The sequence below is a fragment of the Scomber japonicus genome, chromosome 23 (genome assembly GCF_027409825.1).
Source record: "Scomber japonicus isolate fScoJap1 chromosome 23, fScoJap1.pri, whole genome shotgun sequence".
In the NCBI taxonomy this organism is placed as follows: domain Eukaryota; kingdom Metazoa; phylum Chordata; class Actinopteri; order Scombriformes; family Scombridae; genus Scomber; species Scomber japonicus.
The window spans coordinates 13,721,329-13,737,442 of record NC_070600.1 but is presented as its reverse complement, the minus strand read 5'-3'; the positions used below and the strand labels follow the sequence as shown (position 1 = coordinate 13,737,442).

Below are 16,114 nucleotides of genomic sequence, written 5' to 3'. Positions count from 1 at the left end.
TTTTTCAATGTCTTGAACTTGATTTTTGACCTTTTTTAAAATTCTGACACAATCACAACTGAGAAGACAGACACAGACTGCGATCATAGATTACAGACTGTATTACTAAGCATTACTAAGCATTTTTGTGGAAGTTTTAGTGTTCGCTAATAATGTAACAAGTGTATCATAATGAATTTTCTGGAACTTCCCTTTATAATTTATAGATAAAATAACAAAAAGAAATGCCCTTCTCTGAGTTATCCAATTAATTTGAATACTAGACATATCAAGGTATTTCATTGCATTGATATAAAAAATCATAATACAACCAGGGGTATTAAATGGATAGCTACTTTGTCAGAAAGCACTCCATTGTCTCATTGTGCTTTGTCATATTGGCCAACACTAATCTTTTAACACTCTGTAATGAAATTGTCTTAGTGGAGAGAACCTCACCATTGTTACCTCTGAAACACTTCTATTCTGGGCCACAGCTTAGCTCTCTGTGTGACCAGACACTGTAATTGTTCTCTTCCCATTAACTAAATGTGTCTTCATCAGTGTCAGCTACTATTAGATTTAGCCTCACTTCATGCACTGCTACGCTAAACAGGAGAAAGCGAATGTGTTTGTGGTGTATTTGTGGTGATGTGACTGTTGAAGGGCGGGTAACGGGGAGATTTTGAGTTTGAATTTGTGTGTGTTTGTGTGTGTGTGTGTGTGAGAGAGAGTTTGAAAACTTTATAACCACTGTAACTTCGAGATGAGATAGTTTGTAGAGCCAGAACGCTTCTGAGTAAATCTATGATTAAAAAAAGCTTTACTGTAAACTTGATCAAATGAATAATTATCTGTTCGTAGAGACACCACAGATTTAAGATAGTCTGAGTTTTCTCTCCGACACTTTCATCACTGCTCTCTGGAACTGTGTCATACAGCTTTCTGTGTATTTACACTGGTGTGACTCGTATCATCTGTTTCCTGTGCACAACCATCATGACTTTAAAGCATGTTATCTACATCTATAAATTGTAATCTTTCAAACAAATCATGCATACAATTGTCTGATGAATAGAGAGAAAGCAAACTCATGTATTTTTTTCTCTTCTCTTCTTCTTTTTGTTGTTTTTCTACAGCGTTTACGGCGGTTATCAACCAAATACCGGACAGAGAAGATCTACCCCACCAACGTTGGAGAGCGAGAGGAGAATGTCAAGAAGAACAGATATAAAGATATACTGCCATGTAAGTCGCATTTCACAGATGAGTGATTAATTATAAATATCACTTACACCGTTGCTTTTCCTGCTACAAGCTACAGGCAGACATCTATATAAATAATGATTAGTCTGATCTGTCAGAGAGAAAGATGAGGACAGTAACTTCGCAATGTAATATCCATTTTTATGCTGACGATGCCATACTTATAAATAATTAGTCAGATCTCATTTTTCAATATCAAACAATAAAATGCCAGTTTATTTGATGGAGTCTAATACAAGAGTACTGCAATAAATCAAACCTTCAGGATTCAACAGTTTTGAATTTGCGTTAATTCAAATTTATGGCGTTATTCTGAGAGCTGTTTCTAATATTCAGTCTACAAAATAATATAGTTACCTCAGTATATTGCAATACAGTTCAAAAGCATAAAAGAAGTTGTTTTACAGTGCTTCCCAATCTGAGGGTCTAAGAAAAAAAGCATTACCATTGACCTTAGTGCTCAACTGTAGGCAGAATATTTAGGTATTCTACTTTTATATGAATAAGAAAAGAAGAAAAATGAACTGAAAGATCAAACTAAAGGAAGTTGGTCAGAGAAGTTGGAGATCGGAAGTATCGTTTTGAACAAATACTCATATACAGCATGTCGGTCTAGGTCATGTAATATCTGATGATCTTTACCTTGCATACACGCAGAGTACTCGCTGTACATAATGATCTCATGAGAAGCTGCTATAACGCAACATCTGACCTATTTTTTTTATTCTCTTATCCTCTTTTTCTCCTCTGTCCATCCACCCATCTATTCATCCATTAATTTAGCTTTTAGTGAATGAGCTGGTGATAAGGCAAAGGAAGAACAGGTTCATCCGTAACAGATGTACACACACACACACACACACACACCCACACACACACACATACACATACATAGGAATGAGGATATAGCTGTGTCCATAAACCTCTTTACATCCCATTTCCCTGTTCTTTTTTTTTTATCTGTGTCCTTGTTTGCCTTCTTTGTCTCTCTCTTTCACATTCTCTCTACCTGTACACTCTTTTTGTACATGTCCCAGTATGTAAAATTACTATAAATGGCTTGAAGTAAGTTTTTTTTTTCTCTTTTCTCTCCCCAGTTGATCACAGTAGAGTGAAGCTGATGTTAAAAACGACCAATCAGGACACAGATTATGTCAACGCAAATTTCATCAAGGTAAAAAGCAGCTGGGAAAAAAAAAATCCTGTACTTTGACACTTGTTTGACACTATGTAATAAATGGTCTGGTTTGTTAAAAGTTGCATGAACCACAGTAACATTGTCTTCCTACCTGTCCGTCTCTCCCGGCAGGGCATGGATGGCCCGGAGGCTTACATTGCAACTCAGGGCCCGCTGCCGAACACTGTCACAGACTTCTGGAGGATGAACTGGGAGTACAATGTAGCTGTGAGTATGTCCACTGCATGAAGGAAAATAAAAGGACATGTGAATAAATAGCCCTCTGTGTCATGGTTAGTTACTGAATAGAAACAGGAAAATGTGACTTTCTTCGAAGTGGTTCATACATCAACCCCGTAGCACTGCAAAGATGCAAGAGAGATGAAATTAGTTATTGTGCTGTTATATCTGCTATATAACTATCTGCATTGAGAATATAATACCTGATATTTTAAAGCTGATAATATTGTAAGAGCACTGTCCATCACTAATTTATTCATATGTCAGGTGGAGATGGTAGGACTATTTTTTGACTCCAGGTTCCTCCCTGGTTTGTGGCCTGGGAAAATCCTGGGAAAAGTAGGATTAGAAAAGTGACAGGGGCATATTCTCCCATTCCCAGAAGAAACTATGTCCATATCTATTTATGACCACATTTCAAATGTAAGCTGTTTTTTTGCAAAGAATCACATTTTCTATCTGCTTATCTCTGTACTGATGCCAGATATACGATAGGTCTGGATTTATAAGAGAGCAGCCGTACACATTTCCTGACGGTCAGCAACATTCAATCATACACACAAGTTTCATTCAGAAAGATTTAATATTAGACAAAGCAATGAAAATGTCTATCACAGTAAAAAAAAAAAGAAAAACATTCCCAGTTAAAGAAAGTTTAGTAATCACAGACCTGAATCCTGCGATCTCATATAACACTTAATAATTCTAAAAAGGGAAATAGCAATAATTAAAGCAATTAAAATAAATATTTAATATGGTTGTCAGAAATTAGGAGGCAGATGGGAGTGCTTATGCTCCAACCAGATGGAAGTATATGATAGGAAAGGAGCGAAGGAGGGAGGGAGGGAGGTGTGATTAGGCTTAACTAGCACTCTCAAAAGCTCGGGATTGCGACTGTGATAATTACTCCTGTAGGATCAAAGGGAATGATGTGAGATATAGATGTAAGAGCAAAATGTATGATCAAAAATTCTGCTCTTAACCATTCTGTATGTGCTCTTTGAATGAGGAAAAATATCAAAGTTGAGCCATTTTTTATTTCTCCACACAAATAATTTAAAATTGTTCTCCGTCTGTGGGAACTCCTCTCAGCCTCCGGACAGCATTTTGGCAACTAAAGCGTTACAGAAATAGAACAAACCTGTATTTTTGGAAGTGTAAGATTTAGCTGTGAGAGGCTGAGTCTAAATATTGATCGTAATCCTTCCTGTTTGTGTCTCCGCAGGTTATTGTAATGGCTTGTCGAGAGTATGAGATGGGAAGGGTAAGCCTGTGATATTTAATCCCTTTATGAATGTATGTGTTTTTCAGTACGCAGGTGTACAAATTGTGTATTTTGATGTGTTGTGTGTTATGTTCTCGGTCCTGTTTGTCTGTTAGAATATCCCAAAACCTGCAAAAATGTCTGCACCTGAGAGAAAAAAAAGGAACATTTGTTGCTAAAGACAGTTGATTGCATGTCAGGATTTTGGCTAAGCTAAAGTGTGATTGATAACACGCTAGAATAACATGTATACCTCTTTAAGTTTTGCACATGAAGCTATATCCCTGTTGCCTTTCTCTCTCTGTGAATGTAATTCTGCGTTTCACATGTCATATTAATAGCTTATTTCCAGTCAGAAAGTGCACAGGAAGCTGTGGTGTGAGTCTGATGTTATGTTCTCAGCCAAAGCTAACTCCTGTTCTTCTCTGCTTTAGAAAAAGTGTGAACGGTATTTCCCGGTGCTGGGGGAGGAACCCATGAGTTTTGGCCCTTTCCGAATCTCCTGTGTAAGTAGACAAATCTCTGATATCACAGCTGTGTTTTGTAATAAGCGTGTAAGGAGGAGGGAGGGAGGGAGGGAGTTAGGGAGGGGGGGATGGGGGATCTACTTTTCAGACCTCTGAATTTCTCACATTTTGTTCTGATGGCCGTGTTAGTTAAGCCTTGTGTAAAAGTTCCCCTGTGTGTGTTTTCTAGGAATCCGAGCAGGCCAGAACAGACTACTTTATCAGGTCTCTGATGGTGGAATATGATAATGTAAGTTGTTTTTTTTTTCATACGCTCTGTTCATTCACACCTCGCAGCTGAACAACAGTAAAAGTGGTATTCCAATTGACATACCACAATATGAGAAATAGATGAAAAATCTCAAATTACTGTTAAAAATAATGACAAACCTTCCATTGATACACATTACAACAAAAATATAATAACTCATTTAAAGCAAGAACTTCAGCAGCTCATTTTTTACTGTTATAAGTCAAATTTAATTGATTTTAGCAGCAGAACTTAGCAAAGGGATGATGCATTATATTCATATCATCACCAAACAACTCCACCCATACGTTTATATTTACACGTTTTCTATCTCCACATGGCCTGGTAATGACATTTGCTGACCTTCAGTTGACTCTCCACCTTTTTAAAAGATGTTCTCCTGTTTGTCTTCCTGCAGGAAACACGGAGGATAACACAGTTCCATTATATGAACTGGCCTGATCACGATGTCCCTTCGTCATTTGACTCCATACTGGATATGATAGGACTAATGAGAGAATACCAAGAGAATGATGATGTCCCTATATGTGTGCACTGCAGGTAGGTAGACACAGAGACATCACTGTGCAGAGACATCACCACAAACACACACATGAAGGAACATACTTTAAATTTTACAAAAAGAGAAAATCGAGCATAAAAATGGTGTGATATACAACATGTTGGGTATGCATAAAATCGTACTTGAACATGAGCAAAGCACATTCTGAATTGTATTTTTTTTCCGTGCTCGGACTGAATAGCATGATTAATGAGATGGACAGTAGTTTTCTGTGAGGAGGCAGCAAGAATGTGCAACAGGTGGCCAGCATGGGTTTTTGTGTTTTGAAATCAAGTTTCAACACAGCAGAGAAATGTTGCAGTCGTTGCTCGACCCAATGCATACAAATACACATCTAGTCCTTTCAGAAAGTCTGCCACTGACTATAAAAACAGTGATTTTCCCATGCGGGTCCAACTGGGGACCTAATGCCCCCAGATCTGCGAGCCAATGGAAAGAGAGTATCGTTGCCTTTTCCTTTAGTGGTCTAAGTTTTATTTTATTAGATCTGAAAACAAAGTACTCACTGAATTGACTTGGAGGAGCACTTGACTCTCCTCAAAGTTGTCATTAACTGTATATTAGTTAGAGTATGTGCCCGAAAATGATGTCTCTGTTTTGGCTTCGCTCTTACTGTGTTCTTCCACTCTGTTGATTAGTGTGTCGGCTGTAGGATGAGAATTCAGTTCTTATGAACAAGGGAAGTAGTTCACAATAATGAAAGCACAACACACTGTTTTATGAGGCTCTATATTCAAGCTAACTCTGGGATCCTGTGGTTCACATATACACAAAACACACACACTGTCTCCATATGTATGTAATCAGCTATAATGAGCAGCCTGAGGACACTTCCCGTTTCCACGCAGCAGGACTTAAAGCGGTGTCTGCGTGTCCGTGTGCACATGTGTGTCTATGAAGATGCTGTGTGTGTGTGTGTGTGTGTGTGTGTACACTGTATGCATATGCTTGTTAAGAGTGGCAGAGAGTTCTGACAGCATGAGATAAAGTTTTATGATTTTGTGTGTCAGACGTGATGTCACATAATCTGAGCTTCTGTGCGGCTCCTGTCTCCATCCTGTCTGGATGAGGAGTCGTAACATACATACATGTGATTTCTGTAGTTAATCTTTATCTGTATTTGTCATAGAAATGTGTCTTTATGGATTTGGGTTTGCGATGAGAGGTTGGAAGCTAGAGAGTGTGTGTGTGTTTTTTGTCTTTACACGTGTGCCTCTGTTGAACCTAACCTATGTGCTTGTGACTGTACAGTGCAGGGTGTGGGAGGACGGGTGCTATCTGTGCTATCGACTACACGTGGAACCTCCTCAAAGCTGGGGTATTTGAAACACACAAACACAAACTCTCCTACACATACCTAAAACACACATTTACCTTTACAGATCAACACAACATTTTCTATTACTGTTCAAGCGAGAATGAAACCTCTTTTTTATGTGTTTTTGTGCTTTTATAGAAAATTCCAGAAGATTTTAATGTTTTCCGGTTGATCCAAGAAATGAGGACGCAGCGGCACTCGGCTGTCCAGACCAAGGTTTGTTTAAAATTGTATTGTGCATTGAAACATGTGATATATTTAAACCATCTGATTAATGAATGATTGCAGGCTAATGTAATTTATACCCAAAAGTGTTGCTGCAGTCTGTAGTGCACACAAGAAACCACAAAGCTGAAGTCAATGTTGTCTGATGTTTTTTGGGATTAACGCTGCTGTTTAATTATGAATAGACATATAATAAGGATATTTATGGGTGTACAGCTACTTCAGTAAAAGCATTTCAGACATGCATGTTTTAGGAAAAATCAGTTATTGAACTTTGATGCAGTAGCTGACGTGACTTTCGTCTTGGAAGTTAATCATTACTGTCCTTAGGTTTTAGGTGAGTAATAAGACAGTGATTTTATTGTGGCAGATTAGCAGCATTTCCTCCACATCGCCCACCACATGCCTCTTCATTATTGTGTTACTGCACACCTGCTCCATTATGAATCTTAGCCTGAGGTTGACACATTCCCGTCATTATTCGTTACTGGGTGGGGTTGTTTTGCCACAATTTTGTCATGGGTGTGTTTGCTACAGTGGACAGGTGATCACCCCCCCCCCACCCTCTCAAACACACAGTCTGACAGTTGTCATTTGTCATATCCCCCTGAATTATAGGAAAATTTATGTTAAACAAAAGTAAAGCAATTTTAAAGCCAGCAACTGTAATGTAATTTCTGGAATTGTAGTGCTGTTCACTTCCTGTCTTGCCTGGGAAAGTAATGAGATTACATCAGTGTTCATCAGTCAAGGCTGTTTCATTGTTTTCAAACAGGTTGTATTTCCTTGTAAATGGATGTATTTGAGTACAGACAGAGGAAATGTTTTTGTGTCTGTATTGATTTGCTGAAACCTTCTGTCTTCTTCTTCTTCTTCTTCTCCATCTCATTATCTTCCTGTCTTTGGCTTTTTGTAACACTTTTCTCCTCTCCATTCTCTGCATCATCATATCTTTTGTCTTTCTCTCTCCAGGAGCAGTATGAGTTAGTCCATAGAGCCATCGCTCAGCTTTTTCAGAAACAACTGCAGCAGCTGGAGAGTCCCACCAACACGCAGATACACGATGGCATGGTATGACACACGCACGCGCACACACATTGCGCATGCTGTCTGGTGTTAAAGAAAGACAGGATGTCGCTGAGTAACACACTCGGAGTGGGGAAAAAAACACAAATAATTAGTCACAGGGGAGGGAGAGGGTAGCAGGAATAGAGGAGAGAGCAGAGAAACCTTCAGAAAACTTTACTCTTCACACAGAAAGAAAAAGAAGAGTTTGTGCCAAAAAGAGAGAGATTCTCCTCTACAGGATAGTCTCAGAGGACAGCGTACAGTTAGACCTTTTTAATAGAGCATGAAAAAAAGCTTTGCTCTGTCAGTCATCTCTGCCCTCATTCTAATTTATTTTTCAATATCCCCCTTTGCCCCATGTAACTCTGAACAAACTCTCACACTGTATGAAGTGTCTGTAAGTGTCACTGTTCTCTAGAAATCCAACCAGGCTGGAAAGTTTTTAGAAATAAAGTATTTAGAAATGTTCATCCTACTGCTTATGATCAAAGTCCATACTGGATTATTTTAACATGAACTGCAGTGCTCCCTCAGCCCAATCCGTTTAATTATTTTGGTTTAACTGAAATTAAATCTGGTGTTGTAAAGCTCGCAGGTGACAGATCCCACATCCACAGCTCCTTCACATCGTATCACATCATTATTTGTGTTAAAAGCCATTGAAGCTGTGAGCTACTCTTAATTAACTACACTGATGCCACACTTTTACTGAAAGTAGCAATCCACACTACAAGCTACACAGAAGAGCTATCTTTACACACTGAAATCATTTCACATCAAATCTTACCAGAACTATATAATTATCTTAATATACTTGAATAATATAATTAAGTAAGGCATCATTACTATTATTCTACTGTTTAGAAATGTATTGACAGAATGGGCCAGTCAAACCAGTCTGTTTGATTAATCCTGTGTGATGTAGGCTACATACTAGTAAAAATAGTAGCATATCTGATTGCAAGCATGTTCTTAAAAACTGCTTTGTTACCCAGCTGCCACTGTAAAATGTAGTACAACTTGTATTACATGTTGAACTGCTACTTCCCTACATTGTTATGTAGATATGTGAAGATAAAAGACAAGAAAGCCTGAGGAAAGAGGAATGAATGAGACAGTGTGGACGTCTAGAAAGAAACAAAAAAAACCCTACAGACTGAAGACAGAGAGGCGATGAGAGAGCAAATTGGCTGTAATCCAGGAGCCGACTTCCTTCTTAGGAAGCTCTGATGACATCACCCCTCTCCCAGAATGCACTTTGAGTCTGAGAATAGACACATGCATCCGTGGGGAAGGGGGGACCCTCGCTGCAGACAGTCACACAAACACACGCAACCACATTTTTTATTTAACAGAGTTGTATTGGGAAAAACTTTAACCTAAAATCCTAAAATATCAGTGATAGATATATCTGCTGTATCACCCTGAAGGAAAATGATATTTTGTTGATTTAAACTTATTATAAATAATTTGCCAAGAGTAGGTGTGGTGTATACAGAGGAGCACAACAACTCCAGTACAAGTTTATTACTGCTGATTATAAACTCATCATTATCTTACAGTTTAAGTTGGAAGTCCAAGAGCACACACACACACACACACACACACACACACACAGTTTTCAAAAACATTATCAGTGTGCTTTACTGACTCAGTCCATACACACATTGAGTCACGTCCAGTCAGCCATTGTTAGTGCCCGAAACACCCACATAGGTGCTCTCAGTGGCAGTACGAACAATAAGCCTACACATACGCACATCCCACACGCGTTTCTCTGCTCATACGCAGCCATCATTGTTTGCAAAAAGTATCTCTGCCAAATTGATTCTCCCAAAACACACACGTACAGTAGACAGCCACTCGGGATGTAATCTAGTCCTATGTCTTATACTCAAGTCGGTTCCTCTGCAGACTCACATACACACAGAGCTGAAGTGGCTTGATTTTCTCCCGCTGTCGTGAGTTTATGACGACCGGAGTCATCCTGTTGTCTTCTCATTATCAGAGTGGAGTCAAATTAATGAGTCACGGGGGAAGAGAGGATAGGAGGAGGAGGAGGAAGGCAGGAGGTGAGAGCAAGAGAGAAAATTAGTAAGGAGGAGGAGGAGGAAGGCTTATTTCAGGAACTATTTCAACAAATTCCTTCTTCAGAGTCATCTAGAGAAGGAGAGGCAGTAGACTCGTTAGAGAAAAAGACGCTTTATATTTCAACGGCAGTCATAAAAACTCCAGTGACAATGAGCGTCGAAATTGACTTTTGCTTAATGATAATAATGTGTATGCTGAATTCATATAGATATAGATGATTTGGCAGTTATAGACACACACAGTCATGTAAAGGCTCTTAGGCTAGCTGTACACGCCAAAGATCCAATCACATTAGGAATGCTGTCGGACTGCAAATACCAGAAAAACTCACAGCAGCTCAGGTGTGTTCATTTCAGATGTCAGTGTGGGATGGAAGCACTTTCCACAGCAGCACAGTCAAAAGTTCCACAAAACAACATTCTAACATAGAATATCCTTAAACTATGGAAGTAAAATGTGTTTATGTGTCCTTAAATCAGTGCTGGTAAATCAAATAAAGTGGTTAAAGTCTTTTCAGTAAACTAACGTTGAAATATATTTACTTGATTTGATGGCTGATTTCTGTGGCTGAAGCTTCATATTAGCTTCAATTAAACTTTTAAATACATTTTTGCACAGAAGGAGGACTGTGGATTTTGTCCTCCATCACCTATTATGAAAGTGCATTATGATGGGATCTCTTAATGGTCTATATGAGCAAAAGAAATTACAAGAGCAAGAAATACACTGGACACATATCATATCACCATAATTAAAATTCTAGCTTTCAAAATTGTGTGTAAAAGTAAAAAGCATTTTAAAAAAGCATCAAAAGTAAATGACCCCTGTCAGATTTATATTATTATTATTAGCATGTCAGTATTTTAGTGTTTCAGCTGGTCGATTTGAAGCTAATTTGAACTACTTTATGTACTAATGGGCACTTTAATCTGTAAACTGATGACATGTTTTATATATAAAATCTTAATCTGTAATGTAATTAGTTGCTACAGATGTCATATTAATGTAGAACAATAAAAAGTATAATATTTCCTTCTGAAGTGTGGTGTATTTTTGGTTTGTGTGTGTGTCCAGGATGAAAGTAGTCCAGTTAAAGCAGCCCACCAGTCAGATGACGAGAGATGGGACACGCCTCCTCCAAAACCTCCTCGCATACGCAGGTAAGACACAGTCTCTCTTTTGTTTTTCTATCCAAACCTTTTTCAATTCAAATCTGTTTTCCGGGAGTTATCAGAAGTCAGTCACTTGCAAAAATGTATGCAGCTGAAGAGTAAAATGATCCACTGTCATCATCCACACAGATGAATGAACAGGCTCACACAGAAGTGAGCAGTAGGTGTGAAGTGGCCCGTCAGTGAACACAGTGGGTGTTGGGTTTTGTAGGAGGATGGCAAGACAAAAAGAAAAATTCACACAATAAAAACATATCCAAACAGAAGTAGCGGGCGTTCTCTTCACCCCAAACAAACCAGAGTTTTATGAAACATGACTTCTCTGTCAGCCCACAGATATAGCCGAGCCTCCACTTTACTGAAGTTAACTTCTGTTTTGCTGCTAATAACTGTTGTGGCCTCAGGAGGAGCTGTATTTATAGATCATTTTGCAACACTTTGCAATAGTCTGCAACACTACATCGTGTTGAACGCGCCACAACCCAAGGCTAGTTGAAGCAGAGCTGCTACATCTTACATTTCCCTCTCCCTCTCCTCTTTAAGAACAAATGCTTTTACACCCATGCAGGCTCATGATTTAAAACATATACAAGCTTGTATGAACACATGTGTGCCCCGTCTTCCTTTATAACACTCTCTTCAACATTTTCCCTGCTTTCTCTCCTCTTGTTTCTCTCTCTACTGTCTGATAAGCAAGAGTTGCTCCAATGTGTTCCCCTATTCTCCCTCTCCTGTCCTTTTTAATTTCACTGTATGTGCCCAGCAGGGGTTGTGCCCCACTTTCTCCAGTCCCTGGTATGATCTATCTACAGAAAGCACCCCTCCTCTCCATTAATGCTGCAATACATACACAGTACAACTTTTTAAAGAAGCTTTGGTAGATACCATTGCTCAAACAAGTTGCCTCAGTACTGTTGCTTTAATGTCACAGAGGACATCCTGTTGCCAGGAGACAACACTGTTTTACTTAATTACCTGTTGCTGGCAGCCTTTTCCAACTACATTGTCTAAAAATGGCCATGTTTGCAGCAGTTTTTTTGTCTGTCTGTGAATCATTGCATTTCATTTTTTTCATTCTTTATTCAGGATGAATCCTCATTTAAATGTGATTACGGATTCTGAACCTCAGTAATAAATTAGCTTGTGTGAAATTTAGAATGGAAAAATCATTTATCATCACTGACACGACCTTTGTTGAGTTCCCTTACTGCACTAAAATTACGGCTTCCTGAATTGTCTGCTGCACCAGTCGGTTTGATGGGAAAGCAAACATTTTTCAAGAAGTCCTAATTTTGGGAGGTTGTTGCAAGTGATCTGTTTACTGAAACATTTCTTTCCTGCTCTAAGTTAAACATACACATTTGAACTCGGACAGGCTGCCAAAATAGGAAGTGTCCCTCGACAAAAGGACAGAGGGAGAGTTAGAGAATAAATGGATTTATCTCTTTCCACTCTTGTCTCTCTCTGTGACTCGTCTCTGTGTCTTTCTCTCTCCTTGTCATCCCTTTGTCTCTTAAAGAAGACATGTCGAAGGCCTAGTTTGAGCCTGAGACTATTTTAGTGATGGTAAGAGCTATTTTTACCGGCATAGTCCACATTCTGCCGGCCACACTCCCCCTGGGTGACTCCAGTGGTGTGATTGTGTGTATCTGAGAAATTCTGCAGGAACTCCAAAAAGGCTGGCATCAAGGTCAACGTTGTAATGACTGAGTCATGGCTTTCACATATAGTCATAGCCACACCCTGACTAGTCATATCCTCCACATGTTGTGCCATGGTGGCTGGACCTTGACCTCAATGCCCCTCCATATCAAACTGTATTGACAGCTGGCATTTAATATTTCCCCAGATGTTTAATGGCTTATAACATATTTCTTGATTTAAGTTTTAACATTGCTAATTAGACTGTTTGTTGTTGTAATGTATTTTGTGTTCATATCCCTTAAAGTAAGGTTTCAGAAAAGTATTGCTTTTATTTTTTAACCAAAACTCTTTAGCATTATATTAGCACTGGTACTGAAAATGTTTATTTAGACCTAGCTCTATCTGTCTTTTTGATCCTAGTTGGACAAAAATTCAACAGTTAACAGTTTCAAGGAGTCCCACAAATTTGGGCAAAACCCACATTGATCTAGCTAAATCTGAAGCACAGTTATCAGTGTGTGTGTGTGTGAGTATATTAAGGTCTTTTTGCCGTTTATATGAGTCTTATTTCAAGGTTGAGAAGGTTCAGCTTTATTGTTTAAACATGTCAAACTTTATGATGCTTGTTAATTCTTATCATATCATCATCAATTCTTATCAAATAGTTCAAATAGTTCATCATGTAATCTAGCAGCCTGAAATACATTTTTAAATAAGCAGTGATGTATATCGTTGTGGTTTGGGTTGAGCGGCCTACTTTCGTCAAGTCGTTGGTGTGAATATTTTCCGCAGCAGAACCCGTAACCAGGAAGTTTCTCTTTTAAGCTCTATCCCCTTCTAGCGCATCCCGCATCCTATGAATGCATGCAGGTCTCACTGTGAAACAACTCACTGATTAAAAATGCAGGATCTTCCCTCTGGAGTACATATGTGGAGGACACAGCGTGCTTGGTGTGCGTGTTTGATTTTTTTTTTTTTGGTGTTCATTTGTTAGCGTGGGAGGTGGTAGCTCATAAATTTCACTTTCTTTGTGAGTCTGCATGTGTGTATGCGTGGGAGTTTAGGTTGCATGTGTGTATACAAGTGTGCATAATATGGGCCAAGGTTAAGTCTGTGTTACCAACATGACAACAGTATGGATGGTTTTATGCTCCAGGGTTAACGTAGATTCTTAGAGATCTTTTCTTTTGCATATAAAGAAAAGTATGACACAAACTGCAAAAATATTTTACTCAGGTTTCCTCCAAAAATGAGCACTTAGTTTTTACAAAGTGTCAGCCAGAGTATTAGAAGCTGAGTTAATCAGATTGATAGCGTCACACATCATGAGGACACCTTTTCGTTTGTTTTGCAGAAGTAAAATAGCTAAAACAATTTAAACTTTGATAACCAGAGGATATTTTAAAAAAGACACTACAAAAGAATATTTTTTATTCTTTTATACTTTCAGCACAACATACTTTCAGCTCATTTTTTTCTCTTATGGATAAAACAGAATGTTTTTCAGCCTTCCGGGGCTACTTCTTTATTCACTTGATGTAAACCCTCATAATATTTGAATACATATTTACTACATTCTCCATGTATATTCTAGCGTTGCAGTTTCTCACTTTATGTTTTGTGCCTCAAAGCTCAGTTTCATTCATGCTCATCTTTATTTGGTTTGCTGTGACTTATTAGTGTTTGCTCCTGTAACAGCCCAGCTTTCCCCTCAGGAATCATTAAAATTTCATCTTATCTTATCTCAGAAGGACACAGGGCTTGAATAAACTCATCTCAATGATTCATATCCCCATGGAAACTACCAGAACCAGCGGGAATCATCTGTGTTATTGTTAAATATATCTTTTGCTTGCTCAGGCAATGTAGATGACATTGAGGACAAAATTGAGAGGATAGTTGTTCTCGTGGGTAATTTGTGTTTTCTTTTTTCTTTTAATTTGATTCTTTATGTAAATGTGCATTGTTATTACATCCACAGGCAATACAAATAGATGGATGCACTGAGGAATACAATTAAAAATCCATGAATTAAAAAAAAAAAAGTAAGAAAGTATCTCATACTAAAACATGTAGTTTGCTCAGCCCTGCTTTCATTTAGATTGACTCATAGTCTTTTTTATATTTTCAAGGGCTAGGTGTGGAAAAAACAGACTTAACTATGTACAGAGAGGGAGAGGTAAAGGTGTAAAATGAATAAAAATGCTTCTAGCAAATTGGCTTCACACAGTTGCATACGTGTTATGGTGAGATATTTGAACACCACAGAGAATACACAGGTCTCTGGGAAAGTGTGTGCAATAAGTCAAACCCCTGTGTTGTATGAAGATGTCCGTCTTTAAGTTTAAAGAGAAAGCAACATTTTCCATCACTACTGCTGTCGAGTTAATTACGGTAGTTTCAACATGCATCATTCATCTTTAGGTCAGAGCCGTTTTCCCTTCTGCCGGCAATATACCCATTAAATATAAGTCAATAACTTTTGCTTCTGGGGAGATGTGGCCTGGATATATGGCTTTGAAATCTAATGGTTTATGTGTATTAAAGATAAGCTGTATTACCTTATTACTACTCTCATTTTTCAAAGATGGTGTGCCCCAGCCTCATCTCTCTAAGTTTTATATTATACTCAGGGACTTGTTCACTGCCATATAAATCTAAATATCATTTTGTTGTAGACATTTTATTTTAACTGTTTCAATTCTTGAACTTAAATTTAAAAAGGACATGGAAAAGGACCGTATAAGATTTTCTTTGAGGTTACTGAACAGAGGTTCATTTTTCTTGAATAATCTTGATAGATCTTTAGGTGAAATAATACCCAAGTACTTGAAAGATTCTGTTTTCCATTTCAATGGAAATGCAGGCATGAGTTTTCCAGATAGACTTAAGTTGTATGTAAGAGATTCAGTTTGATTTGTTTTCCATTTGTAATCTGTTTTTTTAATATGAGGACATCATCTGCGTAACATGCTATTTTATGCTCTACTTCATTCATTTCAGTACCCTTAATAAAAAAGTCACTCTGTCTTATTTGTTGAGCTAGATGTAGTGCAAAAATAAGTGGAGTCCAGGTACAGCATGTGTATAAGTCCTGTCTGATTATTCTGAATTAAACCAGGTTACAGAGGTCTATACGATATTTTCACTCTTAAAAAGCTTAAAAGCTTCTTTCCAAGTGGTGGTGGTGGTGGTGGTGGGGGGTGGGGGGTCTCTGCCTCGTTAGCGCCCAGTTGCATGTGGTTAGTAACATTGCCATGAGTTCATTTCTTAGTGCTTTGTACCCTTCAGTTGTGAAACCACTTCCTGTTGATTTGGTAGTTTTTAATCT

General features: G+C 38.3%; 1 protein-coding gene across 1 annotated transcript in view; it reads left to right on the top strand.

The window, feature by feature from the left end:
* Positions 1-16,114, top strand: part of ptpn12 (protein tyrosine phosphatase non-receptor type 12) — a 44,014-nt gene that overhangs the window by 15,492 nt on the left and 12,408 nt on the right. Inside the window, exons 2-12 of the mRNA XM_053344072.1 lie at positions 1,119-1,227; positions 2,343-2,419; positions 2,555-2,650; positions 3,888-3,926; positions 4,361-4,432; positions 4,623-4,682; positions 5,101-5,243; positions 6,517-6,583; positions 6,722-6,799; positions 7,781-7,879; positions 11,042-11,127. Coding sequence (XP_053200047.1) covers positions 1,119-1,227; positions 2,343-2,419; positions 2,555-2,650; positions 3,888-3,926; positions 4,361-4,432; positions 4,623-4,682; positions 5,101-5,243; positions 6,517-6,583; positions 6,722-6,799; positions 7,781-7,879; positions 11,042-11,127 — 926 coding nt within the window. The remainder of the gene's footprint in view (positions 1-1,118; positions 1,228-2,342; positions 2,420-2,554; positions 2,651-3,887; positions 3,927-4,360; positions 4,433-4,622; positions 4,683-5,100; positions 5,244-6,516; positions 6,584-6,721; positions 6,800-7,780; positions 7,880-11,041; positions 11,128-16,114) is intronic.